We start from the raw sequence: 14,471 nt of genomic DNA, 5'->3' as shown, positions 1-14,471 counted from the left end.
TCACTGTTCAAATAAACCTACCATTAAAATTATAGACTGATCATTTCTTTGTCAGTGGGCAAACTTACAAAATCAGCAGGGGATCAAATACTTTTTTCCCTCACTGTATGAGCTTCATGATAAATATCCTACAATAATCGCATCCTTTATATATGCAAGTGTACTTTGTTGGATTCTGAGTCCCCCAAGAGACGATGTCTGTTATAAGCAGGACCTTTGAATGTGATGGGCTGATGGGAAATGTGCAAAGGGCTCTCCTGACTGCGATGTCGGCAATCAACCACAAAATGGCTCTTCTTCACTGGAAATTACCACAACAAAAGCCTTTTATAAGCATCACACTGTGGAATACATTAAATTAAGCAACAATAATTAAATTACAATAAAAACCTCATGGGATTTCCTTTTCTAGTACCAAAATATAATAGGTCAAAAGAAATCTGTCTCTGGTGTGGACCAATCAGTTTCAAAGACAATGCCTCTATTGATTTAAAGCTTTCGTGACTGCAGGAATTCATACTCTTGGGTCTTTCCGTCAAGTCACGTAAATAAAAAATAAATAGATCACGACGTTTCGATTGCAACACAAGCAATCGTCTTCAGGTAAGATGATTACTTGTGTAGCGATCGAAACGTCGTGATCTATTATTAATTATTTGCGTGACTTGACGTAAAGACCCAAGAGTATGCATATATGATCAGAGTATGTTTTTTGTTTGCATTCTGACCACAAGCATTGTGGTTAATGTAGACATGATTCCTTGTAAAAGGTTTCAGTTTGGTGTTTTAACATCTTAACACCTGTTTTGTTGCCAGAAAAAAGGGGAAAACCCTATTATAATAAAAAAACATGCATTGCTTGATTTCAATCAACGAGTTGTGTTATTGTCTTTCAGGTCACCTACCTTGTAACCCCAAATACCACAAAAAACTAAAGCAAATGTCCTTCAGAAAACAATCTCACGCTGCACACATTGTTATTCCGGAATCGTTTAATAACGTTTTCTAAACTATAACCGCTTATATCGCAAATGTATGTCAGCATTTTTTATTCAGGTGCTTCAACACTTGCTACAGCGCAGTAAACTATTTCAACGGGACTACTGTTATTCCTGTTCAACAATATATTCCCAACAGTGGCAATAATATGAAATTCTCACTCTTCATTTGCATGCTGCCCCTTGATTTGCTCCAGATGGCATTTGAGCATTCATTCCATATCCACTCTCCCACTGTGCCCCGTGTTGCCACGGCTTTTAGGGTGTATCCCAGTGGCCTCGTTCCCGGTTGGAAAGCTTTCATGAATTGCAGCCATCCTACATTTTTTATATAATTTTTATTACTTTTGAATTTCCCAGCTGTATATGATCTGTAAAAGAGGCCACGCCCCCCTTCTCGATCATTTTAGCTGACTCTGGATGCTCGCTCCACCGGCAGACTCTACCGTTCTCTTCCGTCACCTGACCACGCTCCCTTCTCGATTATTCCCGTAGCCACCAGTCCCTTCGGAATCACAACTGATACCCCTGTCATTACCTTCCGTGGCCACTAGTGCATTCGCACTGTAGGCTGACTCTCCTGTCATTACCTCCCGTGGCCACTAGTCCACTCACATCACAAACAGGCTCTATTGTTATGACATCACCCCCCTCCCCCCCCACTTCTTAAAAATATAGCCGTCCCGGCTAAAACCAAGACTAAAAAAAAGTCAAAAATAACAAAAATTAGGGCAGAATGACAACGCACGACCGCATGGTAAAGAACCCGTCACTCAACCATAGAAAACCAACAATACAATATGATGAGTGAGTTGTGCAAGCCACCTCATGCGAACAACAGCAACCGCACTGGGGTACTTGTGGAAAGGCTCTGCCATCACCACACACACTTGCAGAAAAGATTTGTTGTTATATGGAATTAGATGCACATGAATTCCAAAATGCTGAATATATCCAATTTTATGCGAAAGCAGCTGTCATTCCGCATAAAAGTTGTTAAATGATTTCCAATAAAGCTACATGAATCGGGCCCATAGTGCCTTCTCAAAATTTGGTTTCCAAGTGTATGTTGTACTTTCAGCTTTTTCTATTACAGACAATTTTTTAAAATAATGAGTCTACTGATAATTGTGAAGCCACCCACACTCTTTAAAATTAAATATTTTACAACTCCTAAACACCCTTTCAAAGTTCATCATTACAAAATAAAACACCGGTAAACGTTGAGGTGCATTTATTGCAGTGTTCGCATTCCGTTGTAAAATGTAATGACAATGCAATTAAACACATAAAATGAGAAATAATTATTTAAAATTGTATTTATTATAATTGAAAGAACTGGAGAAATGTTTGAGATCAATTATGGCAAAACAGATGATTATGAAATGTAATGTGGAGCCATCGGCCTAGATTATTCACGACGATGTTAGAATAAGATAGGGCCTGTGTGTACGAGTGCAATAGTGAGGAGAGATTGTGTGTGTAAGTGCCCAGTACTCGCGTACTGGTGCAGCCAGGGGTGAATGGAAATTAGCCCGTGTTCAGCCAATGTAGGCATGTGCGATTATGTATTAATGCGTGCATTTTTTGTAATTATGAAATGCCTTAAACAAATCACTTTTTTTTATTCCCAAGAACCCAACCTTACAGTCCTTCGAGAGGTATACACAGGAACAAATGTGCAGCAAAGCTGGGTATCACGTTTTTGTACTGGGGAATGTTGCGTTTACAAATCTCATTTTTATTAAGCAAAAAAAGCCATGGCTTCTCACTGCCGACTATAATTAATATTTGTACTGTCTACTGAGAAATTGTCTTCATACTCCAGTAACACTTTCAAAGTATACTCTATGCAAAAATGGCTTTAAAAATACTCTCATCGATCTTTGCTCTTAAAGATTGTAAACCCCTAACAAGGATTAACATATTATTTTGCATAACAAATATACGAGTCTTCAACACAAGCCTAATAATGCATTTGGTTTGTAAAAAAACTATTTCAATATATGGTACTCCAATCATTTGCAGTCGTTAAACTTGCACACATGTGTATGTTCACAATAATTTTTAGTCCCAATATCGGTTTCGAGCTTGTTTGCTTATTGTATAGTAGTTTAAGCCGAGGGTAACCTAAGTTGAGTCTTAATGACTTAACAAGTAGGTTATGTCACGGAATTAATGATCTGGCCGAATCTCTGTCATTAAGCGCCTCCACCATCCAACATAACCAAACATTTTTTTTTTTAATTTTCATGTGTACAAGCCTTTAATGTACAAATTATTGTTTCAGTTCACTATTAGGTCTAAAATCAAATCTAACAACCAAATTTTGTATTTAAATGTATCTAATTGCTCACAACTACCATAAATTTAGTTATGATACATCTCATTGTTAAATTTAATTGTGAGAATTGATCTGCAAATTACCAATTATCGGGTAAACGTTTGGATACATCAAAATTCATTTGTTTGGCTGTGTCGCGTGGTGGAAAGGGTCTTATCAACAGATGTAGGCCTTGACAGTAAAGCCACACAGAAATTGGAGCTGGTAGACGCAGGCGTTAATTCCAATTACAGTTCCAACTTTGCCTTGACATTTCAAGACACATGCATTTAATAATGTCCAAACAAAATGTAGCTCATGATCTTTACAGCAACTGAATCTCTCAAAAAGATCCCTTTGCAATGTGATGAATAATTGAATGATAGTGAGAGAATGCAAATTGTTACCAGGAACCACAACTTATCTTCAACTGATGTAAAAGTAAAACTTGAGCTAGAGCAAGAGTAAATATTCCATATCATAAAATGTATGCTAAAATAACTAAAATACATATGCACGTGGCCCAGTGGGTGGTGGCACGCACCTATTATGCAGAACTTTGCAGGCAAGGATTGATCGATCACATAGATTTGTTAAACATCCACATCCATTGATCTGTAAGGTGACCAGCAGATGGCAGTACAGAAAGTACATTCATGGTCCATTTGTCGGCCTTTGAGCGTTATCCTCTCTTACGCATAGCATTCATCTGTGCAAGCAAGTTCTCTCATACAAAACAACAACAAAAAACGCATTTAAAAAAGTAAAAAAAATACTCATGTAAGAACCTCCAGAAAATTAGTCTTCAGACGCATTCAGGCTTTACTGGCTAAATTATGTTTTGCTCTCATTTACAGAAAACTATACACTCGACGCAAAATATATACAAGTTATGTTACACCATAAATATATTCATGAGTCACACTCTCAAAAAATATATCTTTCTAAATGGAAAATACGCGACTGTTCCCTCTAGCACAGTGTGATAAAGCATAACAACGAAGAGATGAATGCAATAGACAATAACATTTGTGTTGATACGACCTCGAACAAATGCATCTCGAGAGGATAACTAACAGAGAACAATTGGGCAGGAGACTCACCGTTTGGAAGTCCTGGGGCGTGCAGTTCATGCCGTGGAACTTGCAGTGGAGCAGCATCTCCCGAAGCTCGTGGCCCGCCCGCTCGTAGAACTCCCGCATGCTGAACGGTCGAGGCTTGTGGACGCGAAAGTCGGCGTGCTTCCTAAGCTGCGCAATGACCTGAGCGTCGGCGAAGCGAGGCTCCACGATCTCCATGCGCTCGTCGAGCAGTGCCAGCAGCTCGCCGGCGTGGTACAGGTCGTTGCGCGTCATGCGCGAGAAGCGGAACTCGTTGAGGTTGCAAAGGGTGACGGCGGGGAAGACCGTGAGCGGCGTGGACACCTCGTCCTGCTTGGTGACGCATGGGTACCGCAGGTAGTACTGCACCCGGTCGAGGGACTGCAGCACAAGGAGGGAGAGCGAGCCTAGGAAGGCCAGCAGCCACAGCAGGCGCCGCACGGACAGCCCCCCCGGTGAGAAGATGTGCCGGATCCCGTGCAGTGTGCAGCTGTCCGCGAACGTGGCCACGCTGGAAGGGCGCGCCTGGTCCAGGCTCTCGTCCGACGGGGCCCCCTTTAAATCCATTATCCTCGCGAGTGCGGTAACGGCAGCTCGGGGTCAATTTCGAGTCTGATGCCGCACCGTTTGTAAGGTGATGTCTTCTCGGAAATGCTGCTCTTAACAACTAGGCGTGTAGAGGATGGTGAACAGAGACTGCATGCACCTGTGGGGATGGAAACGTGGGATTTTCGAGACTTCTCCCATTGCTGTTTGAGATGGCAATTAAAATTACTCAGACCCGTGTTTATGTTTATTTTCGTTTCACCCATTTCGTCCTGATTACTAATTTACCAGTAACAATTGGTGACAATTATACGACCAGAATTGAGTCATTGTGTTTCATAATTTTATTTGATATTTGCTACAATATTATCTGAAAGTTACATTTTTAAATAACATCCAAATGGAATGCTATTGCAATTTTCCAGCAAAGAGTGTTTTGTGCTCTAGTCAAGATACTTTGATATGTATACAACAGCACAGGGTTATATTTATTATACCTTTACTTGAAAAAAGAATAGTGCAGCTTTATACGAGCAATCAATACGATTCTTTAAACAAATGTATTGCGTATCATTGATTTTTTTTGCAAAAACTACCTTGAGCCTCTGATGCTTTCAGTATCTGTTGTGCACAGAAACATTCATGTCGTCTAAATCCCAATACCTGTATATTGTATTGCTTTTATTTCAAATGAGGACTGAAGCTGTCCTTAAGTAAGAATGGATGTTACCGTGTATTCACTTCGTCACTCTACAACTTCCCAAGGTCATTTGTGAGTAATCACATTCCCTACAGCAAACCAACTCTTCAAAGACCACTGCTAACCCTATACACTACACGCCACAGTACGCACTCCATATCACTATGCACTAAGCACAACACTATACCTCACACTACACACTACCTACCACAAAAAAACTACACACCACACTATACACGACACACTACGTTATTTCTTTAGGAATAAAATCTTATTACAAAAATGTTAACATAACATAAAATCCATCACAAAACATACATTATGATACATAATGTATGTATCTAAGATATGTTGTGGTTAACTACCAAGACAACAGGAATTTAAATAAAACAGGCACGAGCAATCCATTAAAAAAATAACACTTTTTAAAAGCTCTCTGATGTGTTTCTGGGTTGTAGGAGAGTTATTCGAAAGAGTAATTTTAAACTGGAATGCTTATTTTGGTTTAATGTGAGTTAAAGTTCAGACATCTTGCCAAACAAACTGCCATAAAATCTGAAAACACACAGCACAACCGCAAAACCCTACACAGTAATATCACTTTCTAATATGTCCATTTGTCAAAACTAAGCAACAAATCCGGTATGGTCTTTGGCCACAGTTTATTTCTTGGCATTCTTTACAAATCTGTGTGGCGGCGTTCAGTTTCACCGCCACACAGTATTGAACAGTCTGAAAAACCTTTAAGAATACTAGATTAATGCACAACTTGGGATTTTGTATTTAAATGGGTGAAAATTAAAACATAGTAATCATAATAATCTAAGGACCGTAATAAACATCACAGAAAGCAACAACACCAGAAAACCTTATCCACTATGGGCCCTGACAGTGCCAATTCATTCGTGTTCAGTGACAGACCGCTCCTCACCCGGGCAATTTGAATTCCCCCCAACACTAAATGATTCCTTATTCTGATCCCAATAATCCTTGAGAACACTTTATATACGTGTGATAAGAAGACACGGGCTTGTAATCAGGGGTTACCATTTGTGAATTGCCAATCAACATTATTTATTGCTGCTCTCATGCTCTAATTGCAACCTGTGACATCGCCAATGATTTTTGAGTTATGGGTATTGAATTTTTTTCTTCAATTCTATCTGTTTTGAAGTCTAGTTTAAGGTTATGTTAACCTTTTCTCCCACTATGCCTTATCCTTTGCCATGCTTCTTATTGCATGATTCAAAATGGTGACAATTACGATTTTTTTCTCGGCATTTGCATCTGTTATTTAGAGTTAGTCTAAAATTATATACATACCTATCTACATATTTAAAAATGTTAATTATCTTGCTTTTAACTGTAATTAGTTTTGTCCTCTTTTAGGCGATGTTGATGTGAAACTTGGAAGATGAATTACTGGAATTTATTGAACAACCTAATAATACAAGAGGCTGCAAAGTTGGGTTGACAAATCTATAAGAATACAAACAAGACTAAATACATGTGTAGTGATATAGAATTGGTCACTTAGCAGCATAGCACTTGTTGGTGGCAGGGACGGGGATCTGCAGTTACAGCAGCCCTGACTGACAGCAGGGCACGTGATAGACCAGAGAGACGGATGTAGGGGAAAGGTTACAGAAGGGGCACGTGGGGGAAGCCCGGGAACCCGCTAGTAGGTTCTAGAGAGGGGGCATGGCCGGAGCGGAACGAGGCCACGTTGGGAGGATAAAAGGGGGCCCCGAGCAAGAGCTCAGGGCTGTCGTTTGGAGCGGAATCCCCTCGCCGTGCTGCTAGAGTCTTTGTCGCCGTCTACGTCTTCAACATCTCGGCGTCATCAGTCAGGCAGTCTGCCAGCTGTCCTGACTGGGAACTGTAGTTACTAAGTGTGAACTGTTAAGGCTGTTAATAAACAGAGTGCCTCCTACTTTTAGTATCTCTGAGTCAGTCACTGCACATGTGCAGGTTCACCAAAACAATTGAACATATCTGTTGGAGGGGCACAGCCGGAGAGCATGTATACTTTGGGCAGTTGTTGAGAGCAGACAGGGATCAGAATTGTGAAATAATACCGTAGATAAGAGCGGGTTGGAGCACTTTTAGAAAACTGAAATAAAAAAATGAAAAGACGCATAGCAATGTCCAAAAAAGCAGACTGCTAAGATATGGTTCAGAAACATGGACATTGAGAAAGAATAGGGAAAAGGGCTGAAAAGTGCACAAAGAAGCATTGAGATGTGTGTGCTTAGAATTACTGATACACAAAAAGAGGGAGAGAAGCAGGAGATAAACATGTACACATAATATTGACTGTTCAGAAAAGTAAGTGGGCTTGGACAGGGCACGTCACTATAAGGGATGGTTCAGATTAACAATTCAATGACAGCCAAGGAATGAAACGCAACCTAGAGAGCATCCAACGAGGAGATGGTGAAATTATATCGTCTCGTGTGCTGGAGATGGATTATTGCATCGCGAGACAGTGAGAGATGGCAAAGGCTTAGAGGGATGCCCGCTCCTGACATTTGATAGATCATGGCTGATGACGATTACAATTTAAAATGAGATGAATCTGAAATAATGATATGCCAAACCAATACAAACATGAACTGATGAAAATAAAATAAATACTATGCACATCATTAATTGCCGTGCTATCCACACACAGCATACACTCTATCGACATTACAAATAAATACTTGAACCATTCCATGCATTTCCATGAACAACAGGCAGCACAACACGCCGTATTAAATCGTGTAGGTTACTTTAGCGCGACACGGGACACTAAGAGCTTCGAAGCATGTGTCTTTGGTGAGAGAGACAGTTGCACAAACTTAATTACGACCTGATCGCGAACAGCAAGCACAGAGATCGCATTGTAAACCACGGCGAGCGGTGTTGATCTCAGCCGGCGGAGCAAACGCGACAGTACTCACCACTGCAGCAGCCGGGCTGTCCCGCAACGCAGTCGAGCCCAAGCGGACGTTGTGGCCGATTCATAGACCGGCCAAAGATGCACTCAAGACACCTCGCCCTGAGCCGAGGAATCTCCCAAGTGATCGCAGATTGACGTGCCGGAGAGCGCTCTGCCAGATTTATAACCACTGCGTGTCATGTTTTGGGGGGAGATGGTGGGAGGGCAGACTGGCAGGGGAGGCAGGGACGGCGGGGGGCGCGCTCCCCACTGAGGGTTGTGGATATTAGGTTTCTGTATCGGCAGTCTTCAAGGATGTGGCGTGAAAGGATCAGTAAATGGGATTTGGCATGAGACAGCGAGAGAGAGAAAAAAAAAGCAACCATAATTGCCTCTTGGGTGCTTGAGACAGCAGTCTGGCGGGCGACTGTTTCTTACAAAGATGCAAATGTGCGCTGTCCTGCTCGACTGGCGGTGTCGAATATGTGATGTGTTAAATTAAAACTCGGGTTTCAGTTTGCGCGGCGCTCAGAGCGAGTTAAGCTCTTTATTAGAGACCTGACTGAGCACCGTTCATTCACAGATCCGAGGGGACGTGGGCGTAACGGGAGGATGTTCATCATGTGTCAGACGCTAGCCCATGCCACAGCGGAGGCGCCAGTATCTTGGGTTCAGCGTCAGTGAGTGCCCTCTTCTCTCGGAGAGAATCCCAGGTAGTGCAGGGGTACTCTCAAGAGGTTATTACAGGGGGTGGCTGCCGCCTTCCGCGTGTCGGAAGCGTCAGTTCCCAGGGTGGGTGTTCTCGCTACTTCTTGCTCAACAACAACAAAAAATCAGCATGATTGAGCGCTGCAGAACGCAGAGCAAATTTTTTTTTAAATATGCAGACAACTGCAGTGCACTGACAACGACGCCTTTTGTACCGGACACCGCACTCACTGGCGGCGGGCTTCTCTCGCCTGTGTTGCCTGGAGACTACGAACAGCGTGGCGAAGCATTCACTCTCTCTCTCTCTCACCGCGAAGCAGAAAGGCGAGATGAGACAGCGTAGAGCGCGAGAGACGACGCGAGACTGAACGCGAGCATGTGTGTGGCTATTGATTCACGTGATTGCAACGTCCGAAAAGCCGCCTCGATTTCCCTTATATGTTTGGGAACCCATTTACTCAATTATCCCACAGGTACTGCGACTGCAGTGCTTTTACAGAGCCGTAATATAAAGAGTAATTGTCCATAGACTGCGAAGCATGCTGCCACTTTCATACAAGGTGCAGCTGGACAAGTCGAGGTGTCACAACAGCAACAATAACAAACAACAAAACCATGATATTCACAAGCACGGGTTTTTTTATTGACGCGTAAATATTAATTTTAAAAAAATCAGTTGCATAAGGCTTTTCTACTTGGACTAAATAAGTTGAGACGACAAAACCATTTCACACTTGTGTGTCCAAAGAAATAAGAGATATCATCTTGACGAAAAGGCCAGAAACTGGAATATACCAGACGCCATTTATGGTGATATAAGGCTTAGCTAAAAATACCAGTGTATTTTAATAGTTATTCTGCCACCAGCTAATACTAATGTAATTTAAATACTAGGGTTTTCACTATACTATATTCAACATAACAACATATGGGCATACATACAATTGGTCAGTGAATAAAGAGAACATATTGACTATTCCTTTCAAAAGCCTCCCACATGTAGAAACATAAATGTATTCTGGGAGCACAGACCTCATCTTTGAGGATTGCAGAGACATCACATACAGCACTATTTTTAGCGGCCCTATGTAGTTTTGGAACTTCACAATTCACATTAAAATAATATTACAGACAGCAACCTTGTAAAATGTGTGTTCTAAAGTCCGATTTATAGCATGCACAAAATTAGTGCAGCAAATCATAAGTCTGAGACATCAATCAAAGAAAGAATCATATTGACTTAGTTTGTTGAAAATTACATACATCATCAATCATCATAAATATTGCACTTCATTTGTTTTATGTTCCTCACGTAAGAACACAGTGACATGGACAAAGGCACTTATGAATAAGTATAATTATGTTTGATATTCATGTCTATATCATAAGTAAGACTTGTTACAAATGTAAGTGCTGTTATAATTACCAAAAATGTATTATATCAGCCTTAATTCACTTAAAGCGACGTTGATAATTTTATTTAAATCCTAAAACAGTGGGGAAAAAAGGCAGAACAGTGGGCAAAACACAAAGCACTTTTTAGCACTCTATTGGGTGCTGGTTAAATGAAATATAAAGCATACATTTCATGATGACAAAAATGGCAGATAAAACACGTGCAATTTCAGTGTGATGTACACCTGACTGAAGAGGTTGCCATCTGTATTATTTTTAGATGTGACCCATAGAATTCAAAATGTGGATAATCAAAAACAGCAAATCTTCTCCATTGTGCCCGTACTGTCAAACTAATGACGTTTAAAATGCCACTGCAGTCAAAGGATTAAACGTAAAACCTTTAGGGACGAACATTTTGCCCTTCTAAATGGATAATTCCACTAATTGTTTTGTTTGGCCACCCATTGCTGGCCTCTAGTGCTCCTGCAGGAGATGCCACTTGCAGCTTGGCAAGCATGCACGAAAAATACACAGCAAGACCTCAACTCCTGCAGCAAAGACAAGACAGATTGTGGACCAGTCGTTCCCTAATTTGAACTAACTCCAGCTTACAAAACGAGATGAAATGGCAACTTTCCTAAATTACAAAGACGTATGAATAGGCACACGTCTACGTTTGGCTGCCTGCTATACCATGCCCTATGCCAGTATTAAGTGGAGCCCTCGGGGCTAAGGTAAATAGGGAAATACAGTCATTGGGGAACATCTTTCAAGCGTTGTTGTTTTTGTGATGACCTCCATTGCTTGTAACGCATTTTTAAGTGCATAATACAGGCTTTTTAGGTTAGATCGCGTAAATATAAATGTGTCGTTAAATCCGCCACCACCCGACACAGTGAATGAGTAAGGTTTGGTCACGTAAACAGAACGTGGCCGATTCGTCACTAGCACAGCACACCGGTGTGTTGAAGAGCCAAGCCACAACATTTACAATCTGAGTACGACGTTTCGCCAGTAATTACGAGATCATCATGCGGACAGAGGGATAGATGTGATGATGTCACTTGTGAGCCCTTCACGTGCGAAGGTGGGGGGAATTAATGTATACATATACATTATAATGAGAATCCATTTTCTTATTCATCCATTACCAGTTGAGTCATTACCGTTTGAGAATCCATTACCGGTTGGGTTATTCATATGGTAATATAATCAGCGTGCATTATGCATGCACATTATTCTTGTACCTCCTGTCGTTTGTGTGCACTATAATAGCAGTACCTGTTATTGTCGGTGCACAGGTGTAGCGACTGACTCAGAAACACTAAGAGTAGGAGGCATTCTGTTTATTAACACGGCCTGACAGTAATATTTAATAACTACAGTTCCCAGTCAGGACAGCTGGTAGACTACCTGACTGGTGACGCCGAGATGGTCAAGACGGCGACGACGGTGAAGACTCCAGCAGCAGCAGCACGACGGGGATACTACTCCAAACGAAAGCCCCGAGTTCCCTTCCCGGGGCCCCTCTTAGTCAGCGTGGCCTGGCTCCGCCCCTGGCCACGCCCCCTTCTGGAACCTACTAGCGGGTTCTCGATATGCCCCTTCCATAACCTTTCCCCTAGATCCCTCTCTGGTCTATCACGTGGCCTGCTGTCAGTCAGGGCTGCTGTAACTGCAGATCCCCTTCCCTGCCAGCAGCCAGCACTATGCTGCTACGTGACCGATTCTATGTCACTACACAGGTAATCACCGTGTGCTGTACTAGTGTAGTGTCGTGTGTCTCTTCTTCGTTCTCGCTCGAGGCTTGTGTGTGCGTGCGGGTGGTGTGCATGGCACACACACTCAGTCGGAAACGAGGTAGTCGCAGGAGGCACTGTCCTCCCCTTTTATTTGTTGCTGAGTTCACGCCACCACTCGGGCCCCCTCTCTCTCACGACCCGTCCCAGACACGACCCTATCCGCTTTGCACCGATGGCGTCGACCGGGACAGCCAACTACTGTCCAGCCGCGCAATGATCGGGCGAAGGCAAAAGCGACGAGGGCGGCGGCGGCAACGACGAGACGAGTCCAATCCCAGAACCCAAAAAACCTCTATTATGGATATTGGTCGCCAAAGCCTACGTGTTGAAATCAAAACTGCTTATTTATCAAATTTCTTTATAGGTTTGTGGATTTCTCGAAGCCCTGTGGTGAAATGTGTGATTTTCATATTCTTTGGGTCTTTCGGTAAAGTCACATAGATAGCTTCAAAGAAAATAACAAAAACACAATACAAGCGATCGTCATCAGGAGAATCCTCCTCATGACAATCGCTTGTGTTATTTCCTTTGAACCTATCTACGTGACTTTACCGAAAGACCCAAGGAATATGGATTCCTGCAGTCAGGAAAGCTTTAACTCAAGATTTGTGCTTTTCACTTAATCTATCTGACCCCTCTCTCTGCTCTGAAGGGCCATTGCCAAAAACATCAGCCTATATTTCATGATATAACTTTGATGAACATGGTGTCTCCGCATCACTTTTCAGCGCTTCAGTTTTGTGTTTACAATTTAAAATCTGCCTGCATCAACACCATATTGAAGCGATGGTTTTCAGAAGCTCTTTGCGAGCATGAATCACACTGGCATGAGATATGGCTTTTGTAGTGCTATACTGCAGTTGGAGGGTGGGGGGGCTTAAAGGGGCAAAACTGAGACTGTATATTTTCTTCAGATTAGAGATAATTTGACACCCATCAGCCTTTTCACCAAAGATCCACTATCCATGACCAATTTCTTACACCTGGCCAATTAAAAAAAACTCAAACCTGTTTGTATCAGGTACTGTACACCGAGGGTTGCCAAATGTTCAGGTTTAACCTGGGCAGTCCGGGATTTGGCATCTATGTTCGGGTGACATGAATTGATTTGTTTCTATATCTGGTACCGCTATTGAGTTGATCGTTATTACAGTTACTGTACAGTTTTGATAGACACATGCTAACTGGGAAATATGTCCAAGTTTGATATTTGGAAAAAAAGTGGCAACCCAATGTAGACCTCATTGAAAAATACCAGGTATATGGATCTCATGGGCTACTCCAGTATGAATATAATCAATGGCAACAACATTCATAGGGGGAAAATAATATGCTTTCTCCAATATCACCCGCACCAATTTGTATTTAGCAATACGGCCATGCATCACATTTCTTAATGCTTATTTAAGTAATTTTGTATAACACTGTGAACAGAGATAGTTAATTCAGGACGCATCACTGGCCAGAGATGATTGAAGCTGAGCAGCTTGAGCGCAGGCGTTTAGAGGCTCGGGGTGGGTGTGTGTCGTGTGGCGTGTGTGTGGGGCTCCAGCAGAAGGCTGGGTCCGTGATGGTCGGCACACATACAGCGCCATCTGCCAGCCCCCTGCCGGCAGTCACAGGACACCCCCTGCTTTCGTAAAGTATTAGTCATCCCACGCCTGACAGAACGAAAACAAAAAACCTTACATTTTTACTCGATTATGTATTTAATTAAAGGACAATGTCACCTACAAAGTATAAGTCGTCAAATAACTTCAACACCACAGCCTGATTGCGATTAGCTTCTAGCATTTTAGCCACGCCGTTCGAGACCCATTCAGGGTGGTGAAAAAGGCACCCATGGCTGTAATGAGACGATGTCCCGAGGCGAGGTCGCGCTGTGCAAATAGAGCAGCTCACGGCCTACACGCTCTAGGAGGAAAAAACAGCAATGGCGATGACAGCAGGTGCCGCAAACGAAGAATTATCAA

General features: G+C 42.3%; 1 protein-coding gene across 1 annotated transcript in view; it reads right to left on the bottom strand.

Annotated features, from left to right (window-relative positions):
• LOC116947419 (acid-sensing ion channel 1-like) overlaps positions 1 to 10,655 on the bottom strand; it is a 134,938-nt gene extending 124,283 nt beyond the window's left edge. Inside the window, exons 1-2 of the mRNA XM_032963125.2 lie at positions 8,613 to 10,655; positions 4,425 to 5,127 (exon numbers count right to left, since the gene is read on the bottom strand). Coding sequence (XP_032819016.1) covers positions 4,425 to 4,988 — 564 coding nt within the window. The 5' untranslated portion in view covers positions 4,989 to 5,127; positions 8,613 to 10,655. The remainder of the gene's footprint in view (positions 1 to 4,424; positions 5,128 to 8,612) is intronic.
• Positions 10,656 to 14,471: the final 3,816 nt, after the last annotated feature.

This window comes from Petromyzon marinus, chromosome 2, assembly GCF_048934315.1.
Source record: "Petromyzon marinus isolate PM22_M1 ecotype Great Lakes invasive population chromosome 2, UKy_Petmar_22M1.pri1.0, whole genome shotgun sequence".
NCBI classification, from domain to species: Eukaryota; Metazoa; Chordata; class Hyperoartia; order Petromyzontiformes; family Petromyzontidae; genus Petromyzon; species Petromyzon marinus.
This window is presented reverse-complemented; position numbering and strand designations above follow the sequence as displayed.